Source organism: Bufo bufo, chromosome 1, assembly GCF_905171765.1.
Source record: "Bufo bufo chromosome 1, aBufBuf1.1, whole genome shotgun sequence".
In the NCBI taxonomy this organism is placed as follows: domain Eukaryota; kingdom Metazoa; phylum Chordata; class Amphibia; order Anura; family Bufonidae; genus Bufo; species Bufo bufo.
Window position 1 is genome coordinate 281,351,979 of NC_053389.1, and position 25,219 is coordinate 281,377,197.

The 25,219-nt window shown below is 45.2% G+C and overlaps 1 protein-coding gene across 2 annotated transcripts in view; it reads right to left on the reverse strand.

Annotated features, from left to right (window-relative positions):
- LARP1 (La ribonucleoprotein 1, translational regulator) overlaps window positions 1-25,219 on the reverse strand; it is a 69,452-nt gene that overhangs the window by 31,647 nt on the left and 12,586 nt on the right. The window contains exon 1 of one of the 2 annotated variants that reach the window (XM_040440126.1): window positions 4,184-4,223. The exons of the other annotated variant lie outside the window; for it this stretch is intronic. Within the exon in view, the coding sequence (XP_040296060.1) occupies window positions 4,184-4,196 (13 nt within the window). The 5' untranslated portion in view covers window positions 4,197-4,223. Of the gene's footprint in view, window positions 1-4,183; window positions 4,224-25,219 lie in introns of those variants that run through there. 2 annotated transcript variants of the gene reach the window in all.

Here is a 25,219-nt window from a genome sequence, read left to right on the forward strand (position 1 = left end):
AACTGAAACCTTGGAGAGATCTACAGGTGACATCCCAGTGCTACAAGCTTCTCTGAGGACAGATTCTAGCCCGGGGAGTAAAGTGTGCACATCATTTTAATAGGGAGAGATAAGCAGCACCAGAGATATCTGGCAGCCACTTATCTCCTTTCGAAAACTGGATGAATAAGGGTCCTTTTACGTGGGCAGATTTGGGGGGAAAAAATGAGTGATCTGCACTTGCTTAAAGGGCCCATTACATGGCTTGATGCAAGGTGAAAGGGGGGCTGACAACTGTTACCATGGTTGGGTGAGCAGCTGAACTTTTAGGCTAAATGCCCACAATATGGATTGCGTGCTGATTTTCTGCGTGGAGAAAATCCGCACTGTAGGTCATAAATATTGTTTTCTATGAGAAATTGAAATTCTCATGCACATTATGCAGATTTTTTCAGTGCAGATTTTAAAATCCGCAGCATGTCAATTTATTTTATTTTTATTGTCCGGATTTTCTCCATTCACTTCAATGGGGAAAGTAAAATCCGCACCAATTGTGCGGAATGACCACACGGATTTCACTGCGAACAGATGCAGATTTCAGTGCGGATTGTCCACACAAACCCTTAACGTGTGCTTTTACCCTTAGGGTACATGGCAATTTTGCACCCCAAGTTTCCCAGCGTAGGCCAGCCATAGAAACAGGGGGTTGCAGTGCAAATCGCACATTTGTTCACACCTGATCCTCATTTGGGGCCCATACAGATCCCTGTATTTTTTTTTTTTTATGGGAAATATATCATCATATGCAACGACACTGATGGCGTGTACCGTGCAACATATCTGTCACTGTGTTGCGGCTCTCTAAAAAGGATCGGTCACTTCTCATATAGGTTTGAACAACAAGTTCTATCAACCATGTAATAATTGTAAGTCATCTATTCGCCTGACTCTGATGGAACATTCCTCTATTATTCCTGTCAGACGTTATGAACGAATTACTAGCAGTCTGCAATGAAGGTCCAGAAGAGTGTTACCAGTTGAGGGTGTGCACTTGAACAAACTGACACTATCCAATGAGCACTGCCAGTGGAAGACTGTGCAGGGGTACCCCTTTCATCCAACTGGTAACAGCCATCTGGACCTTCATTGCAAACTGCTAGTAATTCACTCATATCTTCTAGCAGGAATAATAAAGGAATGGTTCTACTACAGAGTCATAATAGATGCTCCAGATTTATTACACGAGGAAGGCAAGTAGTTGCTAAAACATGTCAATTAAAACACGAAAAAAGACTTTTCGGCTAACCTGTGGCGAGAAGACAGTTGAGGTGCAGTTACCCTCTGCGATGTCGGTTGGGACTGGTTGCAGACTCTTCCTGTGACGTTGCGACCAATGGTGCTTCTCTCTTCTCCTGTTCAGCTAAATCAACATTATGCAGCTGAACAGGAAGAAAGAGGACCACATCTGGTCACCAGGTCAGAAAAGCCAGCAGTCACGTGATAGCTGAACGACAGATGGGTAAGTACTACTCAAAGTGTCTTCTCTCCACAGGTCAGCAGAAAGAAGGTTTTTAGGTACACCTCCAGAGAACCCCTTTAATAAATAGAAACCGCAATGCACGTGTGAACAGATCCTATACTCCAAGCATCTACTGGTCAGTCCACCTACACTTCAGAAACCAGAAGGAACCTCTTTGCTGATGACCACTACTGGCCGGGATAGGATAGTCCAGAGAAGATTATGGATCGATCGCTAGGAACCATCAGGGTAAACAAGCATTAAGGTACATTCGGTTTTATGTCAGAACATGGTGACAGGTTCCCTTTAAATTAAACTGCACATATATGCGTGCAGGGTCAGAAGAAAGTCGAGGGTCAACACAATGAGGAGTCAGCAGTGAGACAATTTCTGACCAATTTCCCAACCAATTCTCGAAACTGGAATGAACAAAGCAAAAATAATTTTTTTTGGGGGGTAAATAAGCTCAAAAAGTCACAAGTCCCCATTTTGCGACCTTTTGAAACCAGAATGCTGGAGCGCAGGGCGTGATCACTTCCATCACAGACTGTGTACGAAAAAATATTTCCAAATACTAGACCCTGTTAAACAAGGGTTAAAAAAAAAACCAAACGTACAGGTTTATGGTAAAACCAGCTTGTTCTTTGCTTGGTGTTAAGCTGAAATATTTGCATGACGAGAGAATGAAACCTGCATTGAAATACAGCCATTTTCTGCTGAGAGAATCAGCAAATCCCTATAGGACAGGAGGCACAGCGCGCTCGCCAATCACCGGGAGACAGCTCATACCCTGCGCTCACATCTGATAAGTTTGGTCCTTGCTTGGTGAAAAGCCACGTGACGTTTATTCAGGTGCAATCACAGTGTAAAGATCGCATTACACCAGTATCAAGACAAGCAAGATTCTCCTATGGCAGTAGTAGGGACATGCCCAAAACCTCACACCCCTTCCAAGGAGCCTCGGCAGACTAACTGCAGTTGCAAACTTCTTAGATACTTTAGGCCAGGGATAGCCAACCTGTGGCTCTCCAGCTGTTGTAAAACTACAATTCCTACCATGCCCTGCTGCAGGCTGAAAGCTAAAGGCAGTCTGGGCATGCTGGGAGTTGTAGTTTTGCAACAGCTGGAGAGCCACAGGTTGGCCATCCCTGCTTTAGGCAGTAGAAAAGTCAATCTGGCTGCAGTGTAAAGTATGCTGCCTACCACTGGATTTGTGCATCACCTTGGTAGAAAATTACTAAATAATAATTTTATCTCCTCCTTTCAGAGCCAGTGAAAGTTTATGAAAAGTTTTACTTGGGCCTCATGCAAAAAATACAGATGACGTCGGAACAGCCAGCCCCTAATAGAACAGTCCTATCCTTGTCCGTAAAGCGGACAATAATAGGACATGTTCTATTTTTTTTGCGGAACGAAAATATGGACATACGGAAACACAATGCACACGGAAGTACCTTCCTTTTTTTTTTTTTTGCGGACCCATTGAAATGAACGGTTCCGTATACGGTCCGCAAAAAACAGACCGGACACTGAATGAAAATAGGTTTGTGTGCATGAGGCCTTAGGTTGCAGTTTGAGGAAACCTCCGTCCAGCTGGGGACTTCTCTTAAATGAACACTATGCTAGCTGCAGACATGTTGCCTATCCTTCCTACTTTCACTCTGGGTCTCTTTAAAGCAGCATTACTACTGGAATATGCCATCAGTTTAGGATCGGTGGGGTCAAAGCGCTGCAGCAACATAGCAGCCCCTTCATTCTCATTAAGGGTAGGAATCATAGAAGTCACCATCGATAGACCATCAAGGAAGGGGGGTACCCCTTTAGCACAGTGCAGTGCGATTCCATGAGGCCTTATTGACTGATTTTACCACTAGTTCATGTACCGTATTCACTCTTGAATGTCTCAAAAGGGACTGTAGCACTGTTCATACTGGGCTTCCTGGTTCCTGAACGGAATCCCAGAAGTCCAGTACTCTTCCCCCCCCTTACACGGGCTTATCGGCAGGGACCACACAACTGCTGACTTACAAACCCATTCAGAGTCCACGTAGAACCAGGTGACACAGCCCTTTAAAAAAAAAAAAGGTATGGTGCCCCCTGGACTCTCTGCGCACATGACAGGACTCCTGGGAATGGGTGCAAGGGAAACTATGCACTTCTATTAATAGGCTTTTACAGAAGGAAGTCATGGCATGCCATTGATCTTCAGGTACTGTACTTGAAATCCAAGCAGTGCCAGAACAATGCCAGCCTTGAGTGGTGCAGTAAAGGGTTAACAACAGTCATGTGCTAGAAAAGCAAATACAACTATGATATCCTACAGCACGCCCATAGCACAGCCATGGTACAATATGTACAATATGTCCACGAGCTATCACAATGCGCACACGTCCACCAAATAGGGGAGGACACGCTGGACACTACCTGCAATGTGACATCTTTCAGCCAGAGGTCACCTCATCTGCTACGCTCAAAACCACTGCCCCCCGGGTATGGATATTTTTGGTACATTTCTAGCCATGCTTATGAATACACCTCCTTCAATCCAACAAAATATACATTAGAAAAAGACGAAACGTGCAGACCACCATACCCATATCACATCACCAGAGAAGTTATTTATGGACACTAACAATTCAGCCCCCCCCCCGTACTCCAGGAGATAAAAACCCCACCTCTACGTACCCCACCCTACCATGACCACAGAAACAAGATCATCAATGGACCATCACCGGGATCTGCAGCTCCGCTCAAGCTCAGATAGAAGACTAACCAGCAGCTGGGAAGGGTTTGCTCCACCCCTCCATCACCCCCACCCATTGGTTAAAATACAATGTACTCCGACTCCTTAAAAAAAAAAAAAAAAAAAAGTACACATATGCAGCCAAAGAAACAAAGCAGCATCATAGTTTGCAAAGTACTTGGCAGGCTGTGCAGGATTTGCACAGGTCTGAGGCTCCAGGAAGCCACCAGAACCTGTTGCATCAGCATTACTGAGCCCTGTAACATGACTGACTCATTCAGCCCTGGTAGCGCTTTATAATGCTGCCCTGCAGCCCTGGTTAGCATACATTAACCACCTCAGCCCCCAGTGCTTAAACACCCTGAAAGACCAGGCCACTTTTTACACTTCTGACCTACACTACTTTCACCGTTTATTGCTCGGTCATGCAACTTACCACCCAAATGAATTTTACCTCCTTTTCTTCTCACTAATAGAGCTTTCATTTGGTGGTATTTCATTGCTGCTGACATTTTTACTTTTTTTGTTATTAATCGAAATTTAACGATTTTTTTGCAAAAAAATGACATTTTTCACTTTCAGTTGTAAAATTTTGCAAAAAAAACGACATCCATATAGAAATTTTGCTCTAAATTTATAGTTCTACATGTCTTTGATAAAAAAAAAATGTTTGGGTAGAAAAAAAATGGTTTGGGTAAAAGTTATAGCGTTTACAAACTATGGTACAAAAATGTGAATTTCCGCTTTTTGAAGCAGCTCTGACTTTCTGAGCACCTGTCATGTTTCCTGAGGTTCTACAATGGCCAGACAGTACAAACACCCCACAAATGACCCCATTTCGGAAAGTACACACCCTAAGGTATTCGCTGATGGGCATAGTGAGTTCATAGAACTTTTTATTTTTTGTCACAAGTTAGCGGAAAATGATGATTTTTTTTTTTTTTTTTTTTTTCTTACAAAGTCTCATATTCCACTAACTTGTGACAAAAAATAAAAAGTTCTATGAACTCACTATGCCCATCAGCGAATACCTTGGGGTCTCTTCTTTCCAAAATGGGGTCACTTGTGGGGTAGTTATACTGCCCTGGCATTCTAGGGGCCCAAATGTGTGGTAAGGAGTTTGAAATCAAATTCAGTGAAAAATGACCTGTGAAATCCGAAAGGTGCTCTTTGGAATATGGGCCCCTTTGCCCACCTAGGCTGCAAAAAAGTGTCACACATCTGGTATCCCCGTACTCAGGAGAAGTTGAGGAATGTGTTTTGGGGTGTCATTTTACATATACCCATGCTGGGTGAGATAAATATCTTGGTCAAATGACAACTTTGTATAAAAAAATGGGAAAAGTTGTCTTTTGCCAAGATATTTCTCTCACCCAGCATGGGTATATATAAAATGACACCCCAAAACACATTCCCCACCTTCTCCTGAGTACGGAGATACCAGATGTGTGACACTTTTTTGCAGCCTAGGTGGGCAAAGGGGCCCATATTCCAAAGAGCACCTTTCGGATTTCACTCGTCATTTTTTACTGAATTTGATTTCAAACTCCTTACCACACATTTGGGCCCCTAGAATGCCAGGGCAGTATAACTACCCCACAAGTGACCCCATTTTGGAAAGAAGACACCCCAAGGTATTCCGTGAGGGGCATGGCGAGTTCCTAGAATTTTTTATTTTTTGTCACAAGTTAGTGGAAAATGATGATTTTTTTTTTTTTTTTTTTTTTTCATACAAAGTCTCATATTCCACTAACTTGTGACAAAAAATAAAAACTTCCATGAACTCACTATGCCCATCAGCGAATACCTTGGGGTCTCTTCTTTCCAAAATGGGGTCACTTGTGGGGTAGTTATACTGCCCTGGCATTCTAGGGGCCCAAATGTGTGGTAAGGAGTTTGAAATCAAATTCAGTGAAAAATGACCTGTGAAATCCGAAAGGTGCTCTTTGGAATATGGGCCCCTTTGCCCACCTAGGCTGCAAAAAAGTGTCACACATCTGGTATCCCCGTACTCAGGAGAAGTTGAGGAATGTGTTTTGGGGTGTCATTTTACATATACCCATGCTGGGTGAGATAAATATCTTGGTCAAATGACAACTTTGTATAAAAAAATGGGAAAAGTTGTCTTTTGCCAAGATATTTCTCTCACCCAGCATGGGTATATATAAAATGACACCCCAAAACACATTCCCCACCTTCTCCTGAGTACGGAGATACCAGATGTGTGACACTTTTTTGCAGCCTAGGTGGGCAAAGGGGCCCATATTCCAAAGAGCACCTTTCGGATTTCACTCGTCATTTTTTACTGAATTTGATTTCAAACTCCTTACCACACATTTGGGCCCCTAGAATGCCAGGGCAGTATAACTACCCCACAAGTGACCCCATTTTGGAAAGAAGACACCCCAAGGTATTCCGTGAGGGGCATGGCGAGTTCCTAGAATTTTTTATTTTTTGTCACAAGTTAGTGGAAAATGATGATTTTTTTTTTTTTTTTTTTTTTCATACAAAGTCTCATATTCCACTAACTTGTGACAAAAAATAAAAACTTCCATGAACTCACTATGCCCATCAGCGAATACCTTGGGGTCTCTTCTTTCCAAAATGGGGTCACTTGTGGGGTAGTTATACTGCCCTGGCATTCTAGGGGCCCAAATGTGTGGTAAGGAGTTTGAAATCAAATTCAGTGAAAAATGACCTGTGAAATCCGAAAGGTGCTCTTTGGAATATGGGCCCCTTTGCCCACCTAGGCTGCAAAAAAGTGTCACACATCTGGTATCCCCGTACTCAGGAGAAGTTGAGGAATGTGTTTTGGGGTGTCATTTTACATATACCCATGCTGGGTGAGATAAATATCTTGGTCAAATGACAACTTTGTATAAAAAAATGGGAAAAGTTGTCTTTTGCCAAGATATTTCTCTCACCCAGCATGGGTATATATAAAATGACACCCCAAAACACATTCCCCACCTTCTCCTGAGTACGGAGATACCAGATGTGTGACACTTTTTTGCAGCCTAGGTGGGCAAAGGGGCCCATATTCCAAAGAGCACCTTTCGGATTTCACTCGTCATTTTTTACAGAATTTGATTTCAAACTCCTTACCACACATTTGGGCCCCTAGAATGCCAGGGCAGTATAACTACCCCACAAGTGACCCCATTTTGGAAAGAAGAGACCCCAAGGTATTCGCTGATGGGCATAGTGAGTTCATGGAATTTTTTTTTTTTTGTCACAAGTTAGTGGAATAGGAGACTTTGTATGAAAAAAAAAAAAAAAAAAAAAATCATCATTTTCCACTAACTTGTGACAAAAAATAAAAAATTCTAGGAACTTGCCATGCCCCTCACGGAATACCTTGGGGTGTCTTCTTTCCAAAATGGGGTCACTTGTGGGGTAGTTATACTGCCCTGGCATTTTCCAGGGGCCCTAATGTCTGGTAAGTAGGTAAATGACCTGTGAAATCTGAAAGGTGCTCTTTGGAATGTGGGCCCCTTTGCCCACCTAGGCTGCAAAAAAGTGTCACACATCTGGTATCTCCGTACTCAGGAGAAGGTGGGGAATGTGTTTTGGGGTGTCATTTTACATATACCCATGCTGGGTGAGAGAAATATCTTGGCAAAAGACAACTTTTCCCATTTTTTTTATACAAAGTTGGCATTTGACCAAGATATTTATCTCACCCAGCATGTGTATATGTAAAATGACACCCCAAAACATATTCCCCAACTTCTGCTGAATACGGAGATACCATATGTGTGACACTTTTTTGCAGCCTAGGTGGGCAAAGGGGCCCAAATTCCTTTTAGGAGGGCATTTTTAGACATTTGGATACCAGACTTCTTCTCACGCTTTGGGGCCCCTAAAATGCCAGGGCAGTATAAATACCCCACATGTGACCCCATTTTGGAAAGAAGACACCCCAAGGTATTCAATGAGGGGCATGGCGAGTTCATTGAAAAAAAAAAATTTTGGCACAAGTTAGCGGAAATTGATTTTTTGGATTTTGTTCTCACAAAGTCTCCCTTTCCGCTAACTTGGGACAAAAATTTCAATCTTTCATGGACTCAATATGCCCCTCAGCGAATACCTTGGGGTGTCTTCTTTCCAAAATGGTGTTATTTGTGGGGTGTTTGTACTGCCCTGGCATTTGAGGGTCTCCGCAATCATTACATGTATGCCCAGCATTAGGAGTTTCTGCTATTCTCCTTATATTGAGCATACAGGTAATGAGATTTTTTTTTTCCGTTCAGCCGCTGGGCTGAAAGAAAAAAATGAACAGCACAGATTTCTTCATTCGCATCGATCAATGTGGATGAAAAAATCTCTGCCAAAAAAAGAAAAAGGAGGGGAAAGGCGTCTGCCAGGACATAGGAGCTCCGCCCAACATCCATGCCCACTTAGCTCGTATGCCCTGGCAAACCCGATTTCTCCATTCACATCAATCGATGTGGATGAATAAATCATTGCCGGGATTTTTTTTTTTATATATACAAAGTGTTTGCCAAAGTATATGAACACCGCCACCTCCTCAGCTCATATGCCTCGGCAAACGTATCTTTTACTGCAGAGGAGAAATCTCGTCTTGCAGCGCCGCATACACCGACTTGCGTGTAATCTGACAGCAGCGCAATGCTTCTGTCCGAATGCACATCAGTGCTGCAGCTAGTCGATCGGTTGGTCCACCTGGAAGGTAAAAAAAAAAAAAAAAAAGAGAAAAAACCAGGCCGCAACACAATAATTTTATTAACTTTGGAAGAGAACATAGAAACTTTAACTTTTTGAACTGAACATTAACCTTTTTGCTTACTGGTGTTTTTTTTTTTTTTGTTTTTTTTTTACCTTTATAGAACAAACCTCTCCTTCCCCATGGGTCAATGTGCAAAGCGCAAATCGCCCAAAGATGTGGCGAAGTACGTTATGCACTTTGTCCCATGTGAAAGGAGACGTTTGCAGCAGCTGTGAGTGAATGGGCCCTAATAGCCCTGTGTGCCTGTCCTGGTGAGATGTGATCCCTATGCTAGGTGTACCTGTGTGTGGTACTTCCGGAAACACTCTCCTAAGCATAGGGCAGGGTGGTCAGGGCAGTCAGGACAGAAATAGCGGGTGTCACGCCTTATTCCACTCCTGCTACAGACACGACATCTTTTTCGGGGTGACGGTTGGATTGAGGTACCAGCAACGACATTGGGGAAATGTCGCTCGTGTAGACGGCTAACTACACTGGTGGATGGGGCCACGGAACCTTCTGGATACAGGAGGTTCTCGATGATCTCTTCCTGGAATTTGAGGAAGGATCGTGTTCTCCCAGCCTTACTGTAGAGAACAAAACTATTATACAGCGCCAATTGAATCAAATATACAGACACCTTCTTATACCAGCGTCTGGTTCTGCGGGAAACTAAATACGGAGACAACATCTGGTCATTGAAGTCCACCCCTCCCATGAGCAAATTATAGTCGTGGACTGAGAGGGGCTTTTCAATGACACGGGTTGCTCGCTCAATTTGGATTGTCGTGTCTGCGTGAATGGAGGAGAGCATGTAAACGTCACGCTTGTCTCTCCATTTCACCGCGAGCAGTTCTTCATTACACAAGGCAGCCCTCTCCCCCCTTGCAAGACGGGTGGTAACAAGCCGTTGGGGGAAGCCCCGGCGACTAGGTCGCACGGTGCCACAGGCGCAAATCCGTTCTAGAAACAAATGCCTAAAGAGGGCCACACTTGTGTAGAAATTGTCCACATAAAGATGGTACCCCTTGCCGAATAAGGGTGACACCAAGTCCCAGACTGTCTTCCCACTGCTCCCCAGGTAGTCAGGGCAACCGACCGGCTCCAGGGTCTGATCTTTTCCCTCATAGACACGAAATTTGTGGGTATAGCCTGTGGCCCTTTCACAGAGCTTATACAATTTGACCCCATACCGGGCACGCTTGCTTGGGATGTATTGTTTGAAGCCAAGGCGCCCGGTAAAATGTATTAGGGACTCGTCTATGCAGATGTTTTGCTCGGGGGTATACAAATCTGCAAATTTCTGGTTGAAATGGTCTATGAGGGGCCGAATTTTGTGGAGCCGGTCAAAAGCTGGGTGGCCTCTGGGACGGGAGGTGGTGTTGTCGCTAAAATGCAGAAAACGGAGGATGGTCTCAAATCGTGTCCTGGACATAGCAGCAGAGAACATGGGCATGTGATGAATTGGGTTCGTGGACCAATATGACCGCAATTCATGCTTTTTAGTTAGACCCATGTTGAGGAGAAGGCCCAGAAAAATTTTAATTTCGGAAACTTGGACTGGTTTCCACCGGAAAGGCTGGGCATAAAAGCTTCCCGGGTTTGCGGTTATAAATTGTGTGGCATACCGGTTTGTCTCTGCCACGACTAAGTCCAAGAGCTCCGCAGTCAAGAACAGCTCAAAAAATCCCAGGGCCGAACCGATTTGAGCCGTCTCAACCCGAACTCCAGACTGGGCGGTGAAAGGGGGAACTACAGGTGCGGCTGAAGTTGGTGACTGCCAATCAGGGTTTGCCAGCACCTCAGGGACTCTAGGGGCTCTACGGGCCTGTCTGTGCGGTGGCTGCGACGGGGTAACTACTGCACGTGCCACCGTACCAGCTTCAACTGCCCTTCTGGTGCTCGCTACTTCACCATGTTGTACGGCAGTGCTGGTACTAGGTCCAGGAAGGGCTGCGCTGCTGGTGTATGCCTCACCACGTGATCCGGCAGCGACAGCCCCACTCTGCTGCTCTTGAAGCGGATCCTGCGTAACCTGTGGTCTAGCGACACGGGGCCGGGTACGCCTGGTGCTATCAGGGACCTCAGCCTCCTCGTCCGAACTTTGGGTCAGAGAGCCACTGCTTTCCACAGGTTCATATTCTGACCCGCTAGATTCGTCAGATGAGGGTTCCCACTCCTCATCCGACTGGGTCAGAATCCTGTAGGCCTCTTCAGAAGAATACCCCCTGTTTGACATTTTGGACTACTAAATTTAGGGGTATTCCCTGAGACTACCCAAGAAAAAAAGCAAACCTGTCTTACAAAGGGGAGGCTAGCGAAGTACCGGAGGCCGCTGCGGTTGATAAAAAATATCAAAACTGATTTTTTTATCGCCGCAGTGCGTGTACAGTGAATGTGCAGTGATCAAAAAACAAAAAATTTTTTGTCACTGCGGCGGGGCGGGCGTGGGTGAACGCACGTGTGGGCGACCGATCAGGCCTGATCGGGCAAACACTGCGTTTTGGGTGGAGGGCGAGCTAAGGTGACACTAATACAAGTATAGATCTGACAGTGATCAGTTTTGATCACTTACAGATACTATAAAAGTACAAATGCTGATTAGCGATACGCTAATCAGCGAATAAAAGTGACTGCGGTGCAGTGGGCTGGGCGCTAACTGACGCTAACTACCTAACCAAGGGGCCTAAACTATCCCTAAAACCTAACAGCCAATACTAGTGGAAAAAAAAAAGTGACAGTTTACACTGATCACTTTTTTTCCTTTCACTAGTGATTGACAGGGGCGATCAAAGGGGTGATCAAAGGGTTAATTGGGGTGCAGGGGGGTGATCTGGGGCTAAGGTGTAGTGTTTGGTGTACTCACAGTTCAGTCTGCTCCTGTGCTGGATCCAACCGACGAAAAGGACCAGCACAGGAGCAGACAAGCCATATAACAGATCATATTTACTAATATGATCTGTTATATGGCTTGTGATTGGATTTTTTGAAAATCGCCAGCCTGCCAGCCAATGATCGTTGCTGGCAGGCTGGTGACGAAATTGTTCTTTAACTTTTGCCGGCCCGCGATGCGCATGCGCGGGCCGGCAATACCCGAAATCTCGCGTCTCGCGAGATGACGCACGGATGCGTCCAGGAGGAATGAATCAACCACCTTCCGGACGCATCCGTGCGTTAGGCGGTCGGGAGGTGGTTAAAGGATAACGGTCAGATTTTATTTGCCAGTTTGTTAGAGCTAGGCATGTATACCCGAGTTAGGCTACAGGCACACGGCCGTGTGCCCCCCGTGGCCGTATTGCAGCCCGCATACAGTGGGTCCGCAATACACGGGCACTGGTCGTGTGCATTCCGCATCACGGACCCATTCACTTGAATGGGTTCGCAATCACGGACATAAGGAACGAAGGCACGGATCGGAACCCCACGGAAGCACTACGGAGTGTTTCCGTGTTTTTTCTGGCCGTGCCTCCGGACAGCAAAAAAGTAGCGCATGCACTACTTGTTTTGCGGTGCGGACCGTCTGATGCAGATCGCGAACCCCATTTAACGGGTCCACGATCCGCATACGCTGCCCCGTGCATTGCAGACCGCAATTTGCAGTCCGCAGCACGGGCACTGAGCCCTAACGTTCGGGTGCACGTAGCCTTAGGCTACTTTCACACCTGCGTTCGGGCGGATCCATCTTGTATCTGCACAGACGGCTCCGCACCGATAATGCAAACGCTTGTATCCATTCCGGATCCGTTTGCATAATTCTTTAAAAAAAAAAAAAAAAAGTCCAAGTCAATTGCACCATATTGTGTCAGTGAAAAGGGATCCGTCCCCATTGACTTACATTGCAAGTCATCAGGACGGATACGTTTGGCTCCGCATCGTCAGGCGGACACCAAAACGCTGCAAGCAGCGTTTTGGTGTCTGCCTCAAAAGCGGAACGGAGACCAAACGAAGCCAAACTGATGCATTCTGAATGGATCCTTATCCATTCAGAATGCATTGGGGCTGAACTGATCCGTTTTGGGCCACTTTTGAGAGCCCTGAAACGGATCTCACAGGCGGACCCAGAAACACCAGTGTGAAAGTAGCCTTAGTCTGTCAATGATTGCCAAAAGATCTGTAATTACCTTATAATAACGGCTTTCATTAATGTCCCCTGTCCCTTTCCACTGCTCCCTTAAAAGACCTTGCTATGGCTCATCTGTCTCCGGCTAGGAAGACAGAGGGGCGGTCCTTCACACTGCATGCCTGCATTAGGCTTCAGAGTGAGGAGGCGTGTCTCTCAGTAATCCAATCTGATATGCTGCCGGCTACAGCATGTTTGTATGTGACCTGAGGGAATGCAGTTTTGGCCTCAGAGAATTGGCAGAGGAGCCATCTTGAGAAGATCCTCATAATATAGGATTCAAAACAACCAAAGGAGAAAACTCAAGGAAAGCAGTGGTAAGTGAAGAAACTAAAAATTGCTTTATGAATAATGCTGCGGCAGCAGTAACATATGCTAAAATAGATTTTTTTTAATGAAAACATGACGGTTATCCTTTAAGCAAAACTGCTCCAGTGTGGCATCTGCCAAACTGCCAGTGTGGTAGTAGCCGAACCATAAGTTCTCATAAAGGAGAAGAACACGGGCTCCTAAGTCCATAACCTTCACAGCTATGGGATTATACACACGCAGACACTACGGGCCAGATCATTGGCTAAAATCAAATTTATGGCGTAAAAAAAAAGTCGCAAACTTTTGCGCAATTGGTAAAACTGCGCAAAAATTTGCGACTTTATGGCTCTGCGCTATGCTCGCCAGTTTTCTGAAAGTGGGCGCGTTTTTTTATGTAATTAAATCTCTAGACTGATTTAATATTGCGACAATTTAAAAGACGCAATAAATTGCGCAATTTCACTCCAGTGAGGGCCATGCTTATGTTGGGAACACACACACACATATATATATATATATAAACGGGGGATTCATCGAATCGATTCGTGGACTCGAATCCCGACGTAATTTACCCGATACGAATCCGACGAATCCCGGTGGGAGGGACTGGGAGGAGGAGCTGGGGGCCGGTGCGTTCACTGTGCTCCGGCCCCTCCGCTCCAGTACAGTTATAAAATGTGTAATTCTGATTAATAATTCATGCTGCCCCCTCTGTAGTATAACATTCAATATATATATCCTACTCACAGGGCTACTGATATCGTAATGCAGGCCGGCCGGGCAGACGAGCGGCAGAGTGAGTGACTGACTGACGTGCCTGCGCCGCCTGCTTCATTCATAAAGCAGGCGGCGCAGGCACGTCACTCAGTCACTCTGCCGCTCGTCTGCCCAGCCGGCCTGCATTACGTTATCAGTAGCCCTGTGAGTGGGATATATTGAATGTTATACTACAGAGGGGGCAGCATGAATCATTATTAATCAGAATTACACATTTTATAACCGTACTGGAGCGGCAATGGGGGGGGTCTGTGGATGGCACTGTTATGGGGTGGGGGGGTCTGGATACTACTGGCACATTATGGGGGGAGGTGGCACTATAATACTGGCACATTATGGGGGGAGGTGGCACTATAATACTGGCACATTATGGGGGGAGGTGGCACTATAATACTGGCACATTATGGGGGGAGGTGGCACTATAATACTGGCACATTATGGGGGGAGGTGGCACTATAATACTGGCACATTATGGGGGGAGGTGGCACTATAATACTGCACATTGGGGGGGAGATGGCACTATAATACCGGCACATTGGGGGGGAAGATGGCACTATAATACCGGCACATGGGGAAAGGGGGGGGGGGGAGGCACTCCGCACTTGATACTGGCACATGATTAGGGGGGCATCTATGGGGACACTTACTGGCACATTATTGGGGGGCACTATGGGGGCATCTATTGAGGCCACAAAGAAGGGGTATTTTATATGGGGGGCTTTGTGTGGTACTAGTATTATCAGGGGTATTAGCTGTTTCTGCAGTATAGTATTGGGGAGCACAGCGGCACAGTATTGGGGGTGTTAGGATGATTTGTCCAGAAGATGGGAGGATGATGGAAAAGTAGTAAACTAAGATTTTTTTTTTGGTCAAACTGCAGAGATGAAAAATGGTGGTCTGGTCTGAAAGGAGAAGATGAGGAAAGAGAACATCTACATCAAAGGAGACGGCGCTGTATTACCCTGTATGTTCTGTAGTGATAGGAGCAGGGGTCATCGCGGTCATATAGGGTGCGACCATGACTGGGAGGTGGAGGTTCAGACAAACTGACGCGGTCTGACTTTGTTTCTTACACCGTTCACACAATTATGTACAGGATTCGAGAACCTTTTCGGATTCGGAAAAAATTTGATTCGTCCCACCTTAAATTATATATATATATATATATATATATATATATATATATATATATATATATATATATATATATATATATATATATATATAGAAGAAAAAGTCCAGTGGGAGCACCAGCCAGCATGTGGGTGCAAGGTCCAACGTAGGGTAATGGCAATCCCCAATGGTATAGAGAACAAAGAAGTAGGACTGCACTCCCAAGATAGTGATAAAATCAGCAAGTGGTTTATTCACCCATAATATGGCAAGTCTTGCGACGTTTCGGCTCACAAGAGCAGGAAGGCTCTTGTGAGCCGAAACGTCGCAAGACTTGCCATATTATGGGTGAATAAACCACTTGCTGATTTTATCACTATCTTGGAGTGCAGTCCTACTTCTTTGTTCTCTAATATATATATATATACACACACACACACACACACACACACACACATATACATACATACCCTGCGCTTATAACATTGGCATCAAACAGAAGACTCTTTTTTACCTTTTTTTTTATCTTTTAACCTAGGGTTGTCCCGATACCGATACTAGTATCGGTATCGGGACCGATTCCGAGTTTTCTCGGCGGTACTCAGCCGCCGATACCCCGCCCCGATACATAAATAGAATACTATGGGCGTAACTATGGGCGGGGCCCGGTGCAGTCACTGTACTCTTACACCGGGCCCCGCCGCTCACCGAAGTATTTATAAACGTGAATCCTTATCCTGTTGTTAAGTTGAACTAACGCTGCCCTCTCCCATGTTCCCATGTCCCCCCTGTATCCCCACAGCACTTACTTAAGCTTCCATAGCAGGCAGAGCAGACGGCACCAGTAACGTCACTCACTGACGTAGAGCGCCTGCTCCGCCCACTTTATGAGTGAAGCAGGCGGAGCAGACGCGCGACGTCAGTGAGTGACGTTACTGCTGCCGTCCGCTCTGCCTGCTATGGAAGCTTAAGTAAGTGCTGTGGGGATACAGGGGGATACAGGGGAACATGGGAGAGGGCAGCGTTAGTTCAACTTAACAACAGGATAAGGATTCACGTTTATAAATACTTCGGTGAGCGGCGGGGCCCGGTGTATTGGGGGACACTGTTATGAGGGGGATCTGTGGATGACATATAGCAGTGTCATCCACAGATCCTCCCCATAACAGTTCCATCCACAGATCCCCTATAACAGCACCATCCACAGATCCCCCACCAAATAACAATGCCATCCTCAGATCCCCCCACCCCATAACAATGCCATCCACAGATATCCCACCCCATAGCAGTACCATCCACAGATCCCCCATAACAGTGCCATCCACAGATCCCCCATAACAGTGCCATCCACAGATCCCCCATAACAGTGCCATCCACAGATCCCCCATAACAGTGCCATCCACAGATCCCCATAACAGTGCCATCCACAGATCCCCATAACAGTGCCATCCACAGATCCCCATAACAGTGCCATCCACAGATCCCCATAACAGTGCCATCCACAGATCCCCATAACAGTGCCATCCACAGATCCCCATAACAGTGCCATCCACAGATCCCCCATAACAGCGCCATCCACAGATCCCCATAACAGTGCCATCCACAGATCCCCCATAACAGTGCCATCCACAGATCCCCATAACAGTGCCATCCACAGATCCCCATAACAGTGCCATCCACAGATCCCCCATAACAGCACCATCCACAGATCCCCATAACAGCGCCATCCACAGATCCCCCATAACAGTGCCATCCACAGATCCCCCATAACAGTGCCATCCACAGATCCCCCATAACAGTGCCATCCACAGATCCCCCACATGACAGTGCGTCATCCACAGATCCCCCAAAACGGTCACATGACATTTAAAAAAAGTATCGGTATTCGGTATCGGTGACTACTTGAAAAAAAGTATCGGTACTTGTACTCTGTCCTAAAAAAGTGGTATCGGGACAACCCTATTTTAACCTATAAAAATGTTGAAAGTTAAATGTAAAAATGTTCAAAATAAATTGTTTTCATTATTTTACAAAAATTAATGTTTTATTAATGTATATTTGGTTAATTATTAAAGTATAACATGTATTTTTTTTAGTTTCCTAAAAATAAAATATATTCCAAAATTTTTGGTTTTGCACGGTTTAAAAAAATAGAAAAATTGTTTTCTATAAATGAGGACAGTCGGATGGGTATCGCAGACCACATTTAAAGTTAATGGGTCCTATAACTGCATGTGGCGATCCCACGAACAGATTACACAATGGATGTTAAAAAGGGACAAAAAAAAAACCGCACTTCACATTCAAATATTACACTATACACACTTATTACACATTAACTGATTTTTTTTTACCTTTTCAATAATTTTTCTGCTTCTGTAAAATTATTTTTCCTTTTATCATTATCAAAAAGATCTGTCATCAAAAGATGGGCCCATGTTTGCCAGGTTCTCTCAGGTACAACTGATAATGAAGTAAATCTTGCGACTTTTCTGTCAGAAACCTATAAACGTGCAACTTTTTCAAAGCCACTTACTGAAGGATAAACTGCTACCGTCAAACCTCATTTATCACACTATTAAAAGACCATTAATAAATCTGACTTGGTCTACTTTCACACTCGCATTTTGGCTTTCCGTTTGTGAGATCCATTCAGGGCTCTCACAAGCGGTCCAAAACGGATCAGTTTGCATTCTAATGCATTCTGAATGGAAAAGGATTCACTCAGAATGCATCAGTTTGCCTACCTTCCGTCTCCATTCCGTTTTGGTGTCAATCTGATGAAACTGAGCCAAACAGATCCGTCCTGGCACACAATGTAAGTCAATGAGGACGGATCAGTTTTCACTGACAATAAAAAACGGATCCGTCCTTCATTGACTTTTGGCTATGTTAAAGATAATACAAACTAATCCATTTCCTATCCATATGCTGAGAAGGTCCAGCAGGGACAACCCCTTTAACGCTAGTGAACAACGGTGAGAGAATATAATGGGTTGAAAGACTATATGTGACCGGCATATAAAATAATTCCGCCCTGATTTTGGGTAGATAACCAGCAGCAGTGACAATATCCACCAGTCATAGACCTACACAGTCATATGACTTTGCCTTGTAACCAATGGTGGTAATATCAAGGATGGGCACATAGTGGCAACCAGGGCCAAGTTTATCTGCTTTATATTTCGAGCATGCATCTTCTACCTTGAAGAATTAAAGGGGCTCTCTCACTTCAGCAAATAACATTTATCATGTAGATAAAGTTAATACAAGCCACTTACTAATGTAGTGTGATTTTCCATATTGCTTCCTGGAGTCATTTTTCCACCACATTATACACTGCCCGTTGCCATGGTTATGACCACCCTGCAATCCAGCAGCTGTGGCCGTGCTTGCACACTGTAGGAAAAAGTGCCTGCCTCTCTTGGTGGCCAGGATGGTGGGGGCTCACATAGGTTGGTGCTTTTTTCTATAGTGTGCAAGCACGACCACTACCGCTGGATTGCAAGGTGGTCGTAACATGGAAACAAGCAGTGTATATTGTGATGAAAATAAATGAACCCAGGCAGCAAAGGAGGCAATATGGTTAATCACAATACATTAGTAAGTGCCTTGTATTAGCTTTCTCTACATGATAAATGCCACTTTCTGAAGCGAGACAACCCCTTTAAACCATTGTTCTTGGATACAGCTCTAAAAAGGCACCCATACACCTTCAGCAGTTACCTGCTGATAGCTATAGCGCCCAGCTACCTCAATTACATACAGACTTGATTTATGTGAGGATAAAGGCGCTGGCAGACACTTCTGACAAAGACTTACCTAGTAAAAGATGATATCTTTAGGGAGGGCATAGACTGAGTTTGGCAGACAATAGTTAACATGTATGGAGGTCTTAAAGGGATTCTGTCACCTGGTTTTAGGTTTCAGAGATGCGGACAAGCACGGCTAGATCACCGCTAGCATGTCCGCAATATACCAGTCCTATAGGGCTGTGTGCTTTTATTTTGTTTAAAAAATGATTTTAGAGATATGTAAATGAGTCTTGTAAGGTGCCCAAGGGGCTGTACGAACCTTCCTGGTGCCCAGCCACGCCCCCCTGTGAAGGAGCCCAGCACCGCCTATGTCCTCCGAATCTCCTCTTTTCGACACAGTTAGATTGCCGTAATCTCGCGATGCGCAGTTCCTTCCCTGAGGCTAGCAAGGGAAGGAACACTATACCGGCACTGCGCATCGCAAGATTACGGCAATCTAACTGACGAAAGGAGGAGATTCGGAGGACATAGGCGGTGCTGGGCTCCTTCACAGGGGGGCGTGGGCAGGGCACCAGGAAGGTTCGTACAGCCCCTTGGGCACCTTACAAGACTCATTTACATATCTCTAAATTCTTTTTTTAAACAAAAGCACACAGCCCTATAGGACCGGTATATTGCGGACATGCTAGCGGCGATCTAGCCGTGCATGTCCGCATCTCTATAACCGAAAACGAGGTGACAGAATGTCTGTGAAGGTTCTCATTTATCCAGGTCATGGTATATCTGTAAAGAATAAATCAAGAAATCTACAGTACGTCCAGTTGCCTTGATTTATTCTTTACAGATAGAGGTGACAGAATCCCTTTAAGAGGTTTTGCCAAATCACCATACTTGATTCCTTACATATTATGGTGTCGGCCAAAATATTTTACTTTTTTTTTTCAGAACCAGCCACCGTTCTAGTGTGTATGGGGAGGTCTAGACTTCTCCACGTAACAGGAGATATTGGTGGTGGGAAGGCTGTAGCTGTTGAATGTCAGCATACCTGCTCCATTGGTTTTCAGGGGAGATAAGCCATTGGCCAGAGGCGTCTCCCAGCACCTTACTCCCCTCTCGTTATTCACACCAAGTGCGGGGTTAGACAAGGGGAACAGCTGCCTGCAGTGTATGGTCTGCCTAAGGGTACATTGACAAGACCATATGGATTTTGTGATCCATTAAACATCCGTTTGGCACACCCATTCACTTGCTGGCATTTTGCCAGCAAGTATAGGACATGTTCTATCTTTTTTCAGAACGCACATATGGATGCGGAAACAGATGATGGAAAAAAAAAAACTCATCATCCCTATTTTGCAGATAGAAAAAGATATACCGTCATTTAAATGTACCTCTAGGGTAGATTCACAAGAAGTTTTTTGGAGGAGAGAGGCAGATTTTTATGCAGGTCTAAGCCAAAAGTGGATCCAGCAGGAAGGAGAAGTCCTTCCTTCATATTTCCCATTCCTACCAAACCCACGTCTGGCTTTGGCTGAAAAACCTGAAGGAAAATCTGCCTCAAAACCTTCTCCAAAAACTCCATGTGAACCTAACCACAGGCCATAGCACTTAACGAGAACTGGTTCTAGAGAACGTGCCCCAGGTCAACCACCACTGGGACTCTTTTCTTCAATTAATGTCTTCAAGGGAATGGGTGGGGCTGGATAAACAGGTCTCCCCTCCTCCACATCTAGCAGAGGATAAGCAAATACTAGCAACCCCCACCCAAACCTCTAATCGGAGGAAATCCACCACATGCACTGCCAGGCCTGTACACCAAAATCTATTGGCACAGTACCTGGTTCATATAGTGCTGACAGGTGCTATATAGAGGCCATAGAGCGCACACAAACAGCACCGCCGTTACTACAAACTTCAGGATTCAAAGCCACAAGGTGTCATAGGGATCAAAAAACAAACATAGGAGTCAGTCGCCAGCGAGTTGCCAAGGTGCCTATACAAACTAAGTTAGTCTTCTCCACTGTTGAGTGAAGTAGACCAGAGCTGGGTGGTGCATTTTGTTAGCAGATGTACTGTGCAAGTACAGGGCTTTGGTCCTGAAGGTCAAAGAAAAGGGTTAAAAAAAAAAGATATTTAATAAAAATCAGGCAATCATGAATACAGTACCTACAGTCCCGCAACTGCAAAAACCACACAAACTGGACAGGTGTTGTAGTGGAGAAAATTCAAGGCAAAATATTAGTGATGCTCTCCCTTTAAGACCAACAGATGATGAGCCTGCAGCTACATACGACAAAATGGTGACCATGCAAACCACCAGATTTCTATCGACATATTAATGACTTTCACATTAGGAAAGAATTATGGCCTAAAAGTACTGCTTCTATGGGAGCACCATATGGCAATTAAAGGTCTGTATTTTTACCCATAGGGACACTCAACATACAGGGCATGTGCTGCATACACAAGGGCTGTTAACGCCCCATCTAAACACGCCTTGGGCAAGACTGAATGTGTGCTTGAAGGGAACCCATCACGCTGCACATGGTGTCGGAGCAGGAGGCGCTGAGCACATTAAGGACTCATGCACACCAACCTATTTTCTTTCTGTGTCTGTTACGTTTTTTTGGCAGACCGTATGCGGAACCATTCATCTCAATTGGCCCACAAAAAAAAAAATAATGAAGTTACTCCATGTGCATTCTGTTTCCATATGTCTGTTCCGGAAAAAAAAATACATGGCCCATTATTGCCCGCATTACGGATATAGACAGTACTGTTCTATTAGGGGCCAGCTGTTCCGTTACTCAAAATACAGAATGCACACGGATGTCATCTGTATTTTTTGCGGACCGCAAAATACATATGGTCGTGTGCATGAGTTCTAATAGACAGTTTATGAGAAAAGATTTAATCGAGGAGAGGTCCATGACTTCAAAGCCAAGAATGAGCAGAAATTTAAATGAATGAAATACAAGTTAGGGCTCGTTGATGCCGGATCCGCAATACACTGGCACCGTTCCGTGGCCATTCCACATCACGGATGTGGACCCATTCATTTCAATGTGTCCACAAATCCGGAGCTCAACACTACGGAGTGCTTTCTGGGGTTCCGTTCTGTGCTTCCTCACCGCAAAAAAATAGAGCAAGTTCATCTTTTTGCGGAACGGAAGGACCGCGAACCCATTCAAGTGAATTGGTCTGCGATCCCCATGTGCCTGCGGCATTGCAGGCTGCAATTTGCGGTCCACAGCAAGGGCTTCACACTTGTGTGAACGAGCCCTTATTCTGAATCTTTTCCCACCAATCTATTTATCAATCTGCTCAGCTCCTCCTGCTCTATATCATGCTGCCTGCAGACTGCACTGCATTTTCAAACTGTCAGGTTCCCTTTAAAGGGAATAAGTCATCAAAAAAAAAAGGACCTATTGTTTAAAAAAAATTGTAATGTGTAGGGGAATGACAAGGATAGTTTTTCATATATATTTTATTAAAGGGGTTGACCACTGTTTGTGAGATGACTTTACGGCACTTACTAATATAGCCTTTGTTAAAATGCTGATATTTCATAAGGTATGCCCCTTGTTTGTCCGGCCATTTGTGCTGTCCACACAGAGGTCCTGTCCATAAAATGGCTGCTGATAGAGGGTCATGTGACCAAATCATCTCCATGTGATGTCTCCTCCATTCAAATACACTAAACTCCCAACAGTACAAGTACATATGACAGGTGCAGTGTGTTTGATATGGAGGTGATTTGCCTGGTCACATGACCCTCTATCAGCAGCCATTTTATGTAAAAGTTCTCTGGACATTACATAAGACCTTGTAAACAAGGGGCATACCTCATGAAGTAAAAAATGGTGCAGAATTTCATCAAAGGCCATATTAATAATTGCCGTATAATCTAACAAACACATTTGTCATCAGTAACCAGAAGATGGCCATTAAGTGAATTTGTATGAAAAAAAACTGACTTTGAAGTGTCCCTTAGGCCTCTTTCACACTTGCGTTGTCCGGATCCGGCGTGTACTCCACTTGCCGGAATTACACGCCGGATCCGGAAAAACGCAAGTGTACTGAAAGCATTTGAAGACGGAACCGTCTTCCAAATGCGTTCAGTGTTACTATGGCACCCAGGACGCTATTAAAGTCCTGGTTGCCATAGTAGGAGCGGGGAGCGGTATACTTACAGTCCGTGCGGCTCCCGGGGCGCTCCAGAGTGACGTCAGAGCGCCCCATGCGCATGGATGACGTGATCCATGTGATCACATGATCCATGCGCTTGGGGCGCCCTGACGTCACTCTGGAGCGCCCGGGAGCCGCACGGACGGTAAGTATGCTGCTCCCCCGCTCCCCGCTACACTTTACCATGGCTGCCAGGACTTTAGCGTCTTGGCAGCCATGGTAACCACTCTGAAAAAGCTAAATGTCGGCTCCGGCAATGCGCCGAAACGACGTTTAGCTTAAGGCCGGATCCGGATCAATGCCTTTCAATGGGCATTAATTCCGGATCCGGCCTTGCGGCAAGTGTTCCGGATTTTTGGCCGGAGCAAAAAGCGCAGCATGCTGCGGTATTTTCTCTGGCCAAAAAACGTTCCGTTCCGGAACTGCAGTGCTCGTCTGATGAGGAGGTTGAGCGAAGTGCGCGCATGCGCACTTCGCTCAATGAGGCTGATTGTAAATGTCCGCACGGGCGCATCAGGCACAGGCCTGTGCGCACGCGCGGGATCTTTTAAAAGGAGGGGGCACTGAGCGAGAGCCGGAGGCGTATTTCATTATATTCAGGCGGCGCTGAAAGCATCAGGGGAGGAGCTGGGCACCAACAGCGGCGGGCGGCAGCTTGAGACCAACAGAAACGCCCTGGGCACCTTATCAAGAAGATTGACAGGTTAGATAAAAGCTCTTTTTATCAAAAGGAGACGGCGAATTTATCTTCTAACAACACCTTTGTAATCACAGGGGCGCCATGGAGATAACAATACTTTTAAAAGGGGGGGTTAGAAAGTGGTGACAGAGTCCCTTTAAATACAGATTGTGATATTGAAATTGAGATTGTGATTTTAAAATACTTTTAACACTAAATTGAAATGTAAATAGGTCATTTTCAAATGACATTCACTTTAAAGGGGTTTCTGAGATTTTGATATTGATGGCTTATCCTCGGACCCCAACTGATCAGCTACGTGAAGAGGCCGTGGTACTCTGGCCTCTTCCTAGGCTAATGAGGTCACATTCATGACATGGCCTAGGCACAGCTCAGTCCCATCCAAATGATTTGGGCTGAGCTGCAATACCAAGCACAGCCACTGTCCTGTACATTTTGCCATTCCTCTTTTTCCTACTATAAATTTATAAATAAATTGACAAGGTGTTTCCTTCCCCGCTGTCAAATGGAATGCATTCCTGCCAAGTTTGACACTGGTAGAACTGAATGTACAGTAAGACTGTGTCCCTTCTTCTTGAAGATATGGGAGAGCGGATCTCCAGGACATGTTGTAGAAAGGACCTAAACGGGGACAGCCCTACAGTCCTAACCACTGGATTGCAAAATGCTTGATCTTTTCTACATAAAATGGTCTCTACACAAACTGTAACACAGTAGGTTGAGTTCCCACATGGTTCCACCATCATCTTCAGATGACATTGTCCAAAATACAAATGAAGATCAAGAAAGGATTAACCTGCCCAGGAAAAGATAACCTGATCGGATGTGGACCAAAACCATGGTTGTGTGCATGAGCCCATATTTAGAGGAAGCAGCTAATCAGCAGGAATGCTGGGTGTTGGAACCCCGCAGATCAGATACTGAGGAACTATCCTGAGGATAGGTCATCCATATATACAGCCTGCACAACTCCTTTAAGGTCTCATGCACACGATCGTAAACATTTGGTGGTCTGCAACCACACATCTGCAAAATACGGATGCGGTCCTTATGCATGCTACATTCATGGATCTGAATTGTGACAAGTATAGGTCATGTTCTATCCTTTGCGGAACAGACATACAGATGCATCTGTATTTTTGCAGAGCCATGGTCTGTGGACTGCAAAAGGCTTACGATTGTCTCAAGGACATTTTTCTGTCCCAAAATAGAAGTACATATAATGGATTGTTCTGGAACACCAGACTCAATGTTCTCCTAGTCCAGGTGAATCTTCTGTCCACA